This window comes from Anser cygnoides, chromosome 5 (genome assembly GCF_040182565.1).
Source record: "Anser cygnoides isolate HZ-2024a breed goose chromosome 5, Taihu_goose_T2T_genome, whole genome shotgun sequence".
NCBI lineage: Eukaryota > Metazoa > Chordata > Aves > Anseriformes > Anatidae > Anser > Anser cygnoides.
This window is the reverse complement of record NC_089877.1, coordinates 1,562,821-1,578,746: the sequence shown is the minus strand read 5'-3', so window position 1 is coordinate 1,578,746 and position 15,926 is coordinate 1,562,821. Positions and strand designations below refer to the sequence as shown.

The window sequence follows — 15,926 nt, the reverse complement described above, 5'->3', positions numbered from 1 at the left end:
CAGAGAAAAGGGAGAGATGAGAGACAGGAGAAAGCTGAAGAGGAGCAACTGCCCATTGTGCAGCCCAGCTGCAGAGACAGGCAGCACTGCTGGGACAGGGGTGAGAAAAAGGGTGGGCTGACACACATGGTGTCTACAGTGGCTCATTTTTTGATGCATTCTTCCCCCTTGTCTCTCTCTTGGCTATCTCTGAGTACTTCTTTTTTGCCATTACCACTGTTTTTCACTGGCAAAACCGGGTGGGAAAAGATCTAGTGGCTTCCTGGCTTGTCAGTTTTCAATCATCTTGTCTACTGTACTCATATAATCTGTCTCTTCATGTGTGGGAAAACCACAGCCTTGCAACACTTCCAGGGAGTTTAGGTCAAGAGCTAGATGAAAAGATTCCCCAGTCAGCCCCGCAGCACATGCTCCTTGCTGTTCCTGGCAGTGGTGCTTGGTGGCCATTTCTTTCAGATATATCCCTTTTCCCATAATACAAGCAGCCCAGATGAGCTGCTGCTGGAAGTGGGGGTGGACCTCAGCTGGAGCAGGCAGAAGGGAAGAAGGGCTCTCCCGAAGCCAGGCCAGGCGATGCTGAGCTGGAACCACAGCTGATGCCAGCTGCTCTTCCTTCCCGCCCTCAGCCAGACTGCGCGGGTGTGCATTATGATCAAACCAACTAGTTTTTGGAAGACCAATTTCTATGGATAATACCCATTTTAAACATCAAAGAAATTATTCACAATTCAAGCAGTTTTAGTAATGAGTTAAGTTTTCCTAAACTGGTTTGGTGACCTTTTTATTGATAGAGATGGTTCATGTTTACTTAGTATTTCAGTAGACCTTGTAATGATTCAAAGTCAATGCAGGTTAATGTATGAAAACATTCCTACATGAATATTTTCATTTCAGTGAGGTTGCCCAAAGCAGCATGCAGCAGCTCACCTTGCTTTGTGCAGGGGAGTTGGATTAAACAGTCTCCATAGATCTGTTTCAACCTGAATGATTCTGTCATTTTGGGGAAGACTTGTGGAAACATTTAATATCATATGTGTACACTGATTGCTGTTTTTTTTCCTTTTTTTTCTTTTTTTGGTAGGCAAAAATGTCTCTTAGAAGGAGAAGGAAGCTGGAGAAGGAGACAAAGCAAATGATTAAACAAGAGGAGCTGAAGAGGCTTCACAAAGCACAGGTGACAATGTAGCTTGCAAATGTCCCATTTGTCTCCCAGGAGTGCCTGGTGAGGAGAGAGGTAGTGAATGTGGCCCCTGCACCCTCATTCCTCACTGGGACTCACTGACTTCTTCATTAAAATCCACCCAAAATGTCAGGTGCAGTAAGATGCTTGTGGCAGGGCCTTGCATCTTTGTGTGTGACAAATCCAAGTGTGCCCCAGTAGATAGTCACAATTTTGTAATTATGCATAAACGCAAGACCAAGAGAAGTAGTGACTGACAATAGCAGTAGAACACATTGATCATTAAGGAAAGAGAGAGAAAGGGGAAATATCATCCCCTGAGAATGCAAGAAGCTGTGCTATCACCCCAGTGTACTACAGGACACTGGCAAAATAGAGTGATGGCTTTTGTCCTCTCTGCCATAAAAGTGAAAGTGAACCATTTTGTTTTTCAGTGTTGCAAAGTCACTTCACTTTATATAGGGCCCTGATCCTTGAAAAATCCTGAAAAAGCATCTTGATCTGAACCCAAGAAAAAATTTACCCCATACTGATTTCTGTCTTGTTCCTTCTCAGCTGCTAATAATACCTGAGCTAATGTGATCAGAACTAGCTCAGTCTCTGCATTGCAGCATGGATGCCATAGGGACTGCAGAGTAGAGTTTTGTCTTTCCAAAGAAATCAACTGATGATTTTGGGTTGTCTGCACTGTTTCCAATGTGATGTTTAACTTTTTTTTTTTGTGTGTGTGTGTTTTCCTGTGCAATGAAATAAATAGCAAGGGTATTTTTGGCTAACAAATGTTTTTTGAAGGCAAAGTTGTCCATCATCCTCTGTTTTATTACTATGGCAGGTGGATAGTTTTGGATGGAGCTTCTATTTGCTATTTCTGTACTAATACTAAATTTAAAAAAGAAAGCTATTGAGTTGTTTTTCAGATGTGAAATTGAAATATCTGTTTATGTAGACATCACTCCTTTGGCAAAATATATTACTGAAAAGGATAGAACTTTTTTGTTTGAACCAGACAGTAGAAATGCTAATATCTAGCAATTTCTATAAAATCAGTGACAGAAAAAAAACAACATGTACCTAATCCAAAGAAAAAAAACACTTAACATTTTAGTTTTTATTCTGAGCAATGTAAATGATGTAAAATTCTCTTCTTTTACTGCTTTGTGGAAACAACCAAATCCAAACTTTTTGAACAATCTTTCTTGTCTGTTAGGCTGTTCTGAAGGTATGATTAGGAATGCCCTACCACAGCCTGAAGTGGAAACTGCTGAGCATCTACATTTGATGATTCAATCTTCTAAAGGCATTTCATACCCATTATTTATAAGGCACTTCTAAAAAATCTTATGCCAAAGGGAATGAGTCACTGAATCTAGATGTCATTTCTGTACCACTGGATTGTCACTTCTTAGTTACTGGACCCTTCCCTGCCTGTGTCAAAAGCTTGTGAAATATGAGTAAAACAAACAGCAAAAACCTATGGGCAAAAAAAAATAGCAAAGATTTCTAGCTGTAAGCCTTGGATATTTATGTGAGGTTTATTCTTGTAGCATCTTAGAATATGCACCTCTGGAAGTGTAAGGTGTTCAGTTTTCACACCTTGCAAGACACAGAAATGGTATTATCTCCCATTCAATAGTGGGAAGACTAGAGTTCACAAAAACTGACATTCTTTTAGTACCTGAGATCTTATCCACACAAAAATGTGGATAGATACCTAGTAGAATTATTAAATTGCTTATGTGCCTAATACACTCAATGAGTTTGCAGATCTCTTGACTCCTCAGAGACCTTTTCAAGCTCTTTCTCTAACCACTGAGGCCATCTTTTGTCACTGAATTTTTAAACTATGTCTGCAGCTTTTATAACCTTATAATTTTTCAGGCAGTCCAGCGGCAACTAGAAGAACTGGAGGAAAGACAGAGAGCACTGGAGATTTTTGGTGTTAAACTGGAGAGAGAACTCAGAGGAGAATCAGGTAAATGACACAGTGCTTGTTGGTGGTGGTTTTTGTTTTTTAATAAGAGGAGTTTTATCATTGTCATAGAAATAGTTCAGTGCAAAATGTGAAATGAAAAAGTGATTGGAATGACAAAAATCCTTGTTTACCCTTTTCCTCAAACTCCATTAGTTCAAGAACCCTTAGGCTGAACATTATAAAATTCTGTTGATTGTCACAGATTTGGAAGTAGTTGCCATGCTATTGAATCTGCATTTCTCTCCCCCACACCCCATTTTTTAAAAATTGAGCTTAATTTCATCTTTGGGAGGGAACCAATATGGTTCCCAGGAGCTGTGTTTCAGTTACCATGCCTAGTAACAGAGTCCTTAATGACTTCTCCCAGTGTGTAAAATGCCATTAATCTGATTAGGGTGATGGCCATGATATAGCAATAGCAGCCTGCAGTCCCACCGCCTGGATGGGTGGAATGGAGCAGGGACGTTGTCCTGGCTGCAGACTGGGACAAAGCTTTCACTCACCTGAACCAACTGTGCCAACACCCTGGTCCATAGTGTCCTCCCAGTGCTGTTGGGGTGAAGCTGGGGAGACCTCCTGCAGCAGGATGGAACAGGACAAAGGGGGTGAGGGAAAGGCCTGTGTGTGTGAGGGACTTCAGAGGAGCGTATGTTTCCGTGCCAAAAGGGTTCTGGGGAGCCAACAGACCTATTGCAAATGTCTCTTTATTTACCCCTGCTTTAGAAAGCTGAACCTCATGCTTTTGAGACAGGCAGTTGCACAACACTGCAAACATAGGTATGTTTTGGCACCTGATCTTGTCATCTTAGCTAGGCAACCCAGCAAAATCTCTACATGCTGGCTGTTTTAATGCCATATTTCTTAGCAGTTATCACTCTTATTCTAACACCAAACTAACCAGTTTAACAACAGAGTGTTTGTCCAACCTTCTACGTTTATTAACAGATTTCCTATAACTAGTAGCAGTAATGTATTTCAAATGTTATTTAAAAGGCTAGCATCATTTTTTTTCCTTAAATGAAAACATGATTTATATATAAATATATATATATATAAATATATATATAAATATATATAAAATATATATATATATATAAATAACACCCACTTTACCACCTATGAGAAAGTGTCCTAAAGAGACTGAGGATCTGGTGTTTTAGCTTTTTTCTTTACAGGTGGCTGGTTTATGAAGACATCAAAAATATGGGGGGCAAGAGATTTCTAGTTCATGGGATAGATGCAGAATACCAGGATAAATGGTCTAGAGATACTTTTTGTTTTTGCTGTTTTGACAATCGCATTTCCTAAAGAAGGCTGTCTGCCAAGAGATTGATGCTTCTCATTCTCTTCCCATCCTTAGTAATTGGATTGCCCTCATTAAGGTGAAAGTACTATTTTTTCTCCCTGTTGATTGTTTGCGTGTAGGTGGCCAGTTACAAATAGGGCAGCTACTGAAATGTAGGATGTTACTGTGTCTCAATAACTCTTATGGTGCAAAAGCATGAAGCCATAAGTTTCCCAAACAAAACATGAGTGCTTTGTTGCTTGTAACAACACACATGTAATGATGCAAGAATCAGTGAGTATAATGTTCCATTCAACCTTCTTAAAAATAATGGGCGTTATTGTTTAATGAATGACCAGTGTTTATTAGGTTAAGTTGTATTTAAGTAGGTCTGTGCTTATGTAATTCAAGTGGTTTAATAGGTATTATTAAGGTAATTAGAAAACGATCACGGTTCAGCAATAATATTGAGCTGGAAAGGTTGTGAATAACCAAATTTAGAGACAGGCCTGCAAACACTAGTCTTCAGTGACATTTGCGCAACTCTCCTCTAATAATTCTGTAAGCAGGGGATGAATGGCCCCTTTGTTAGGGGGAGTTATTCATTTGCTCTTTAGCTGAATTAGAAGGAACGTGCATGGGTGTGAAACAACTGCCATGAAGACTGATGAGCAAAATGAGGCTTTGATGATCTTCTAATTGTAGTGACAACAATTAATGCATTTGAAAAAAAAAAAAAAAAGAAATATCAGTTCTATGAATATTTTTTCAAGGCCCTTACTCCCTTTATTTTGATTCTAAATACCAAATAATAAATCATTAACGTACAACTGCTTTGTTTTCCATTGACTTTTGTGGAGGCTTATAGAGATGATATGCCTACAAGAAGATACAGAAATAAAAATCTCCTAACGTGTTTTCCACTGAAATTAGCATAACCTATCAGTTGACTAAACAAATCATGAAGAATAGTGGTGAAGAAGAAACTCCGTGTTGAGAGAACAAAATAAATATACATGTGTGTGTTTTGGAAGGTGAACAAACTTCTGTACATCTTGTGGGTAGTTTTTGATTTATAAGCATCATATCCAGGGTTTCTCAGAACTTCTAACGGAGTCCAAAGACATCAGCTGACAACTTACATGAATAAGGAACATGAGGTTTAGAAGTTCCTAAGGCGGAGCAAACTCTCGGGGTCCCCCTTACTGTGTAACTGCTGTACATAGGGATAGTATAGCATTGCTCTGTGGAATGAAAGTTGGACAGTGAAAGCTCATTACAGCCTGTCTTTCCCTCAGAAGTGATTAATATAGAAATAGCTATGATGTAATTAAAACATTGAACTTTCAAGTGGGATTTTGGTTACAAGAGATTTGGGCGAACCAGAAGAAAAGTTTTGCTTCAATAATGCTGTAACAAAAAGCCAGCATAGCTCACAAAACAGACTCTCAAATGGTTTTTCCTTTAACGTTTAAAAAATATTTGTCTTACTACCTTATGCCAAACGCTTCAGTGGCTTGTTTTGCCCTTGGAAGGCATAAAGCAGTCCATCAGACTCAAATAACTATTAACAGTGTTATTATGAAACGTTTGAAAAGCTCAAGGAAAAGTGCCCCTGGGAACACTAGGGGAGTGTTCTGTGAGATGAACAAGTAAGAAAACAAAGGCTATTTTTATTTCAGCTTCCACTGAGTGACGTCTTTGCCAAGCACATTCCTGTTTGTGTACCTCAGTCAAGTTACGATACACTGTCTTTTATTAGAGGTTTTAAAGTGTAAAGAGGAAATGTTTAAAAATTATATATTTTTTTTTTTTGCCTAATCAAGACAACAGCAAACAGGGAATAGTCACCTCTGTATGTGCAGGACATACACATTCCTGCAATAGCAAATTTTTTAATGACTCTATGACAAATCAGTTCCAGATGATAATTTCTGATGATGACATGTGAAGACCAAAGGCTCTGAATACTACCGCTATATCCCTGTGCTGAATCTGTGATGAGCTACCATTGACACGTCCCAGCCAGATGTGCTCTGGCAGTCACTTAGAGAAGACATTTTTATCACCACTTGCTGACCTGGAAGATCCCTTAGGAACACATCCCTTACGGCCAAGCTTTATTGGAATCACTCAGAAATAAGACCAAGATTTCTTTGCTCTTTTTCTCTCCTGCTGCTTTACCATCCTGTTTCACAGTAACAAAGCAAATCCCAATGGGAAATCACCAAACAGTGTACAAGTCACCATGACTCCCGTCCTTGGCTCAGGGGCCCACGCACTTCTATTGCTGGCAGGAGGAGACCTGGGCTCTCTGAGATGACAGTGCCTGACTGTAATTCTGCATCAGTACTGGGGTCACATTGAAGGGTGGCTGAGTGCTTTTGTTTTGTGAAAAAAAATGATGGAAAGCATGAATTAAGTTGCATGTTAAAAACTGCGAGAAAAATCCATAACTGTGTCCACTTGAGAAGGTGGACAGCTTCAACTTGTTTAGGAATATCATTGGGCTTAGATATTCTCTTGACTGGCTTGAGTGAGGAATACAGCTGGTAAAATGAGCTTACACATTCACAGGTTTGCAAAAGAAAAGTAGAGCAATATGTAATCAAAAATCCATTTTTGATTAATATAGGTAGGGAAGTCACTATCTCCTCCAGTAACTACATCCTGTTGATGCAACAAACACTCACTGCAAGCATATGGGATGGACCTGAAGGAGGATGTTTGGGAAGGGTCATGTGAAAGGGCACAAACCCTTTAACACACTATGACCTGCCACTGAAAAATACCCAGGGGTTCTTCATTGCCAAAGATTTTGTACAGGCTCTGTTTTAGAGCAATAAAGGCCCTTACCTGGTGAAAGAGGAATTCGTCCTTCTCTTTAGCAAAATGGACTCAGGCTGTGAACTCTTTGGGAGAGAAACCATCTCATTATGTATCTGTACAATGTCTAGCAGTGATGCCCTAACCCCAGTTGTTCCAAAGCTACCCCAAAATAATAGATTTTTTTGCATACCACAACCTTTCCTGCTGATTAAAACAAATACAGATTTAGAGGTCAGTTGGCAAAGGAATGGACATCTCTAGTGGATTAGATTGTGCATGTGACGCCCACTGGAAGCAGGGACTAGGCTGATATCTGTCAGCAAGTATATCCCAAATCTGACTGTGTTAGTGGGATATCCATTTCTAAATATAGTTCTGGAGTCCACTGTCAACAAAGAAACTATGTTATCAAAGGCAGAACTAAAAGAAAGTGAGTGACTATATTTAAAATATATATATATATTTGAAAGAAAAAAAGCTAACTTCCAAAGCAATAGTGCTTTTAAAGCTAATGCATCTTTAACTGCAATAAACTACAGCATAACAATATAAACAGGAATGTTATGTTTGATGTTACTGTTATTAGTTGCACAGAGAAGAAAAAAATCTGCATTTGAGCTCACCTAGCCTTATAAATGAGGACTATTTAAAGTGACCTTAAGTGGCAAAAGCATTGGAAGGAAACTCAGTAATGCATATTCAACTCTCCTATTTTTAACAGATTCAGGTACGCAGGATGAAACTCAGATGCTACATGAGTGGTTTGAGCTGGTCCTGGAGAAGAATAAATTAATGCGTTACGAGTCTGAGCTTTTGATTGTGTAAGTAAGAATGAGCATTAGTACTACAGAAGCAATGGGGAGACAGGAACTTGTACTCACATGACATCTACTCACCCTTCTGTGTGATGGAGTTTGAAACTGTCATAGAATAAATGTATCCGCAGTAGCTGCCGTCTGTTTTGATCACAGATTTTCAGTTGAGTCCTCCTCGTCGTTCCCTCACACAGTGGTTCAATTATTTCAATCCTATAGATACTCTAAACCACTACAGCATATGGGTGTTCTGCCTTTATGTAGTGTGGGTCTAATTATGTAGGCCTAATGAACACTTGGGCACTTTGTCCTGTGGAAGAAAAGTAGTCTGACAAGCTTATCTCAGTTTTCATTGGACATAGGAGAAAAGATCAAGGAATTCACTACAGAGATGAAAAAGTATATACACCAAGACAGTAAAGAGCTGTCTCAAGTGCCACTGTTTGTGGTTGTAGTTTTCTCACCTTGCTTTGTCTGAAACAGGCTCAGCAGATAGGCATAGGCGACTCCCAGATATTTTCTCCACTATCTCTGGTCAATGTGGCAAGGTGATTAGAGCTGCAGCAGTCGTTACTCACTTCTGACAGGGCTCTTAGTTTATGGGAGGGTTCAGGCTCGTCCAGAATCTTGTTGTGAGTGCCACCAACAAGGCACAGCTGGTCAAAGCCCCAAGTGTTGTGATGTAAGAGGGAGCTTAATCCAATACATAATACAAAAGGTGGTATTGGTGCTTCTGGCATTGCTGTGCAGAGACTAAGCTTTTAGCTTTGACTGCCAATTAGGAGAAACTTACCGGATAAACAATACACAAAGTCTTGGTTGAAATAATACTAATATATGTATGTCTTTACTAAATATATATATTTTATATATATATTTTATGTACTTTAATGTACTTTTTATTGTATCCAGAGCCCAAGAACTAGAACTGGAAGACCACCAAAGCAGGTTGGAACAAAAGCTGAGAGAGAAGATGGCCGTTGATGGTAAGTCAAAGCAGGGAGCATGTTCCAGCCTACAGCCATAGACTGTGTCCATGCGAGTGCCTCCTTGCTCTGAGGAGCAGAGTGGCTGATGCTATTCCTCCTGTGCTCTTCTATGAGTGCAGCTCAGCCAGCAACATCCAACTTGTAAGATCTTCTCACCTGACTTAGAATGAAGACAGCTGAGCTAACCTGCCCAATTTTACACTGGATTGCATCAGAAGCACACCTAATGCCCCTGATTGTGCTGTGCCTGCAGCAGCATCCAGCTAACATGATGACGGGCAGCTACAGAAAGTAATTTCTTCAACCACCTAAATGCAAGAGAGGTTAAGTTAACTGTGATGCTACCAGTTACTGCAGTACTTTGAAACTGCTTTTATGTACTTTGGATTACAGTTTGGGTTTGTCCTTTCATTCACTGTTAGAAAATGAAGTGTGGGGAGTAGGAATGCAGGCAGGCTTTAAATTTTCTCACAGATTCTGCATTTTGCAATTGAGCTTTTAAAATTTTAAAAATTCAATTTAAAATCCAACATAAATGTTGTTACCTTACAGTTTATTTCCTGATATAGTAAGGTGCTTTCTGCCATATAACATTTTAATTGTGGTGTAACATTTAGGCAACATTTATAAATGTTTTTGTAAGTATATAGTGCTCTTACTACTAATTCCACAGCCTAAGCTTTGCTAAAAGTTCTACTATAGAATTTAGGGGCCTTAATGGGCAACCTTAAATGGCCCAAATGCAGGATAAATTGTCCCTGAACCCAAACATGGAAAATATTAACTGCCATTGTCTTCATTTCTTGATGACTAATATTAACTCTTGCTGCACAACAACAGTTAAAATGCAAAGCATATCAACGTAGTGATCTAGATTCTAACCTCTTGTTTTGTGATCTTTTAGACAGCCTTAAAGATGAGATGGATCTAAATGAGGAGGATGAAATTTTTACTGAGATGATGAAAGTGGTTGAAGAAAGGGACAAACTAGTGTCTGCCTTAGAGGAGCAGAGAGTGAAAGAAAAAGCAGAAGATCAGCACTTTGAAAGTATTATCTTATCTAGAGGCTATCAGCTGAGTGGGATTTAAACAGCCATATGTAAATAAACATGATTTCAGCAATATTCATAATCACAGAGGTACTATCTTGTGAATTATGAGGGAATTCAAATTTGAAGTCAGCTTATTTGGGAAAGGTCATCTTGTTATCTTAAGCAGTTTCTTTGCTTACACTAGAGTGAGTCACTTCACTGTCAGCTTCAAGGGTTGCAAGAATAAAGAATGGGACTGGATTTACCTGTGTGATGGGCATCATGGTCTGTAAAAGGGAAATCAGAGCTCTGATGTTTTCATGGAATTTTATTTTAATGCTGAGAATAGAGTTCCTGAGAAACATGATGACATCATCCAGTATTTTTGAGATGACATTACTTTCCATCTGTTTGTCTGACTCTGTATGTGGTTTTGGGAATATTTTGGCACAGCCAAGCAATGATGAACTATTTAAAGGCCAAAAAGCAAGCTTCTTGTATAAAATTATGTTTAATAATAAATAATTAGTTTTTATTTCTGGTGGAGGAAGAGTCTTCTGACTAATAACTACGTATAAGCACTCATTAAAACTATTGTAAATGCAATGTCAGAAATTAATTTTCCAGGTATTTCTAACTTTTAGAATACTGTGTATTTTTGAACAAGATGTTGAAACAATATTAATTCCCTGCATTTTGTAAAATGGTAAGGGATCATCAAATGGGTGACTTATCCTTAAAACTGTTATAGGCTCAAAATAGCTTTTGTATGGCACAGATAAAGATCTTTTCTAAAATATGCTGAATGATAATTTTAAAATCCAGACCTGATTAGCATCTATAGGGTAGATTTTACAGTTGTTTCATAAAATATATCACAAATAGTATCATAGGGTGTCATGAGTAGTGTAGCAGTTACAAATCTCTCTTAGAATAATTCATCAAAACATTTGCAAAAAATATTGTTTTGTAATGGAAACATTTAATAGAAAATGCTGTGAGTATATTTAAATTACATTTATATTGCCGCTCAAAAGTATATATGGAGATTTTTTTGCTTGAAGGAGGTATCTGCTATCTTTTTTTGTACATGCATGTATAGACATTGGCATAGCAAATGTGCAGAAATTCTCATTAGTATTCAGCATACTTTTAAGTACTTTCTTAAATCTGAGATAATTGTGCCATTTAAGATTGGTAACATTCCCAACTGTATGTATGATGCACTACATTTTCAAACTGAAAAAAAAACAAGGAGAAACTGAAAGTTTGTTTATTATTGAATATCATTTTACCTCATGCTTTGACTAAGATTTGATGTTCACATTATTTCACAAACGGTGCTTATTTGCAAGAGTTTTGTCTTGCAGCCAAAGCTACAAGCATTCTTGTTACAAAAAAAAAAAAAAAGCTAAAAAAACTCTTGGTAGCTACTTGTAGGGTAACAGACACTGAATCCTGTCACAATAATTTATGAATGATTTTTTTTTTCTGTATTGTAAGAAATTTAAAATATCCTTTTTAAAATTAAAAGAAAGATTTTTACTATTGACCACAGATTTACAATATACCTCTATTGGTGCAAGGAACATACTATTGTTCTGCAATATTTATGTATTTATACTTATTTATTAGCCGGTTTAAAGAGGATCATCTCATTATATTTTCTAGTTTGAATGTTGTCTGCAATTTCCATAAATAAAAGTGTATTTCTAACAGTTATTTATAGGTAAAGGTCTGCATAGTAGACTAGATAGCTTTATCAATTTGGTAATTATTAGTATAAAATATGAATTAAGATTTAAACAGCAATATCTTAGTGGGATACCGTTACAATATAACTTATAGGACCTTAGCAATATAATTGGTCTTTCATATTGGAAAGAAACAGCAGAATCCCTGAATATGTTTCAAAATTACTATCAGTTTTTTTTTTCCTTCTGTCATTCATATGCTGAGAATACTTTGATCTTCAGGTTACATTTTTTTGTTGAGATGGATTGCAGTGAGTGATTTTTAAACCAACTCTATTACTTAAGATTGACGCAAAGTAGAAGCAAGAAGGACAGCAATAAATATTTAAATTTTCTCTGTTGAAATCTGCTGGCATTTCCAGTTTTGTGGAGAAAATTTCTGGATTTTATTACTGTTCCCAGAAGCCTCATGTAGTCCAGTAGATTAATACTGTCTAGATCATCCATTGTTGTTCTCTGTAGAAAACTGAGAGTCATAGTACTTTCAACATAATTTTTTTAAGTTTTAAAGCAAACATTTTTCTTAGTGCTTTGCACAGGATGGTAATTCAGCACAGAAGCCCTCAGTTATATCAGTCAAGGATTATTTTTTTCACCTCACTGTTACTCTCAGAAAAGCCCATTCATCCTCCTGTTGCTGCTGTACAGAGAGCGGAAGGAAGGGCAGCCTCAGAGAAACATGAAGCACCTTGTCCTGAGGGGCAGATCCTCTGCCAAAGTCTGATCCTCTTGCCCAGGTAAGGTGCCACGCTGCAGGTGCCCAGGTTCAGGCCACTCCACGTTGTAGGCAGGCCCTGAGACTTCACCTTATAGCAGATCCTTGTTTGGCCATTGAGAGTTGAGAATATTAAAGTCAACAGGAGCTGAGAGCCAGAAGCATTTTATGGACCTCAAAAATATTATTTACTAAAAAGTTACTTTTCTGCATGCCATAACATGCTCCACCCATAACTGAAAGTCTCGTGTGTCTGCTCCTGCGTGTAAAAACCTGCCAGGCTACCATTACCCTGACTGATACCGTGTACCTCACAAGATTAGATCCAAAAATGAACTATGCAGGCGATTTAAAAAAAAAAAAAAGAAACAACAACAACAAAAAAACACTCTTCAGCAACTTAAAGCAGATCTTCATGTATTGTGAGAGTAAAGGAGGAAAAAGAATGAGAAGTTATGTGCACTGTTCACAGGTCAATTTAATATGGCTGACTTGTATTACAAATGTATTTAAGAGCGTTTGGTTATGAGTGCTCTTGCTGCTCAATCTTCTGTAAATTGACTCACTAACGTATAATGGATTTATGGATTTTTTTTTTCAGTCCTTGGCACTGTCATTGTTGGGTATAATGTGATGTGCTGGAATGTATTGGCCGTGTCTAAATGGACTAGATGTGAGCAATTTTGTATTTGAAGAAATAAAATTGTATCTCACTCTCTGAAGTCCCTGAGTCATTTCCATAGTAATTTCCCTCCCTTGGTATTTACAGTGTAATAATGTGTGTCTAAGAAAAATCTGTGGGTAAGAAGAAGTATCAGTTTCTGAATTCATATACTGGTAAGTAAATTACACTGTCTTGCAGTTCACAGATGCGTTTTATAGTTTAGAAATAATGACACCCTGAAGCTAGACAGTATTCAACTCTAACACGAGGTGTGAAATCCATAAGATCAATGACTTCCTTACATTCTTACACAGGAATTGACAACCTAATTTCTTAAGATATGACATACAAACAATAACAGCCTATGAAGACTTGAAGGAAAAGTGTCCCTGACTGGATCACTGAGAATTGGTGATCAAAATCTTAACTTAAATCTTAACTTTACTTACGTTAGGTCTTCTTGTTCTGTTGCTTTCTGCCAGTGGGAGAGCCTTACAGAGCAAGACAGTGTGTTGCTTGAGATGAGAGAAGCAGATAGGCAAGATTTCAGCTTATATTGGCATCTGTACTGTTGTCCTCTGCTCAGTGACTCTGAACTGATAGATAGTTCCCTCCTCGTAAGATGACAGACGGATGGCAGCTTCTCTTCAGAGCTCAAGGTAATTTTTGGCACATTTGAACTGAGGTTTTTCTTCTTTTGTCACGTCCTTTCCCTTCAATCCTGTGTGCCTGAGAGGCAGACAGGTATGGCAGTGACTCCACTGATGATACCACTTGTAAATTCTCAGGACTGCACAGGAATTACCTACTTGCTGGGTTATTGGAAATAATACATCAAACTTTTATCTGTGTTTAAAACCTTACAGACACATTGACTTTTCAGTCAGCAGGTCATCAGCTGGGGGGCCCTGCTGGCCCAGAGCAGGAAGTGGGTAGAAATGCCCTCAGTAAAGGAATTTACTGCTATTCATCTCCCTCTGTCCCCTCTTCAAAAGATTATAGGTCTAAAGAAAGCCAATTGGACAGGAAGTTCAGGGAAATGATTTTGTAAGCCATTATTTGCCTCAAGATCAATCTGTTTGCTCTCAAGGTAAAGGAATGCCTCACATTTTTGGGCTATTTGGACAGCTTTCTCTGGGCCCACGCAACAAACTTCGAGGACTTGTGCCTTGAAATCTTTGCTTTTTAGCTTAAGGATTATGTGATTCCCAATAAAATTTTCGCTTTAGTTTAGCAGTCTTTTTCCGGAGAAATACTGTTTTATTTTCTGCTTAAGCACATACCAGGATGTGGTTTAGTAGATTGGAGATTCTGTATATCTTTTAAAGTTTTGTTACTGTTAAGAAGGCCCAAGGCTTTCTCTGCTGAGCATTGCATGGATCATACAGTTATTTACATAGTCCAGCACAATGGATTTATCATGTTAGCTGGGGAGTACTATCCCCTCAGTCTTCACAGCAGCTGCATCTCATGAACCTACATCTTTGCAAATGCCTTGTAATGTGTAGGATATTGACTGGATTTCTTTTTGCCCCTAGAATTTATGAACTTTTTTTTTTTTAATTTTATTTTTTTCCAGGTAGTTTCTTTTGCTGGTTCCAATCAACTACTGAAAGAGATGTAGTGGCATTGCATGCCAGCAATGTTCTTGCAGGAATATTTCTGTAACAGATGTACAAAATTACAGGCACAAGTGTGTGGTACAAGTGATGCTCATTAAGAAAAATTCATGATACTGATTTTTTCTAAAACTGTCTCAACAAGGTCAGATGTAAGTGCATATAAACTTGGACTTGTATGTATAGGTAACTGATTGACAGAACCAGAGGTTGCCAGAAGCATTAAATGCCATGATGATATTCTTATCTCACTGAGAAGTTTCAAAACCACTTTATTTCCTTTGAAACTTTACAAATAATTAATCTCCATAGTTGTATATAATACATTATCTTTTGTTATGCTTCTAAGCAGCCTCTTTTAAAATGCTGTTAACTATTACTCAGGGCCGAGGGGGAGGGCGGGCATGTTCAGTAGTTAACTGTGTAGAATTGGCAGGTCAGTAGATAGCCGGGTTTTACTATGTAAAAAAATAAAAAGGGTAGACTTTGGTCTAGTTCTGTTCTTCCTGAAGTCAGTGAAGAGTTTGGCTGTAAGCAATTAGAGGAAGAGCATTAGGTCACTAGAGCATTTTTGAAAATACCACTTCCACTGTTGAAATGACCAAAAATGACCAAGCAGTTAAAAGGCTAGTGCGGACGTACACTTAGGAGACAAATGTTGAACTCCAAGACAAACAAACAATTTACTGCATGGCCTTAACCAGCTTGGCTTAAGCCTGTGTGTTCATTATTTAAAAAAAAAAAAAAAAAGAGTACTTTCAAAAACCACATAAAACATCAGCGCTGACCTCTCTCCTGTGAGACAGCCATCTCAGATGATGAGTGTATAGTATCCTTTCAGGTGACACAGTGCTTTTTCTTGTCCTAGCCACCTAGCCCATCGTGGGTATATTTATTATGTATCCTGTCTCTTCCACCTCAGTCAGAAACAAGATTCTGTTCCTGATCATTCTGAGTCCTGTAGTGAAAGAAATGTGAAAGAAATAAAAAACAGGTGTGCATAGACAGATATGCAGGTGAATAAAAATGCATTTAAAGTATAGTGATTTAGCCTTCTTTTATTGTCTGGAAAT

At 38.0% G+C, this 15,926-nt stretch overlaps 1 protein-coding gene across 3 annotated transcripts in view; it reads left to right on the top strand.

Moving 5' to 3' along the window:
- MICAL2 (microtubule associated monooxygenase, calponin and LIM domain containing 2) overlaps positions 1-11,355 on the top strand; it is a 161,188-nt gene extending 149,833 nt beyond the window's left edge. For all 3 annotated transcript variants that reach the window (XM_048070101.2, XM_048070085.2, XM_066998101.1), the window contains 5 exons: positions 1,082-1,174; positions 3,059-3,152; positions 7,988-8,087; positions 8,994-9,067; positions 9,975-11,355. In XM_048070101.2, coding sequence (XP_047926058.1) covers positions 1,082-1,174; positions 3,059-3,152; positions 7,988-8,087; positions 8,994-9,067; positions 9,975-10,159 — 546 coding nt within the window. In that variant the 3' untranslated portion in view covers positions 10,160-11,355. The remainder of the gene's footprint in view (positions 1-1,081; positions 1,175-3,058; positions 3,153-7,987; positions 8,088-8,993; positions 9,068-9,974) is intronic.
- Positions 11,356-15,926: the final 4,571 nt, after the last annotated feature.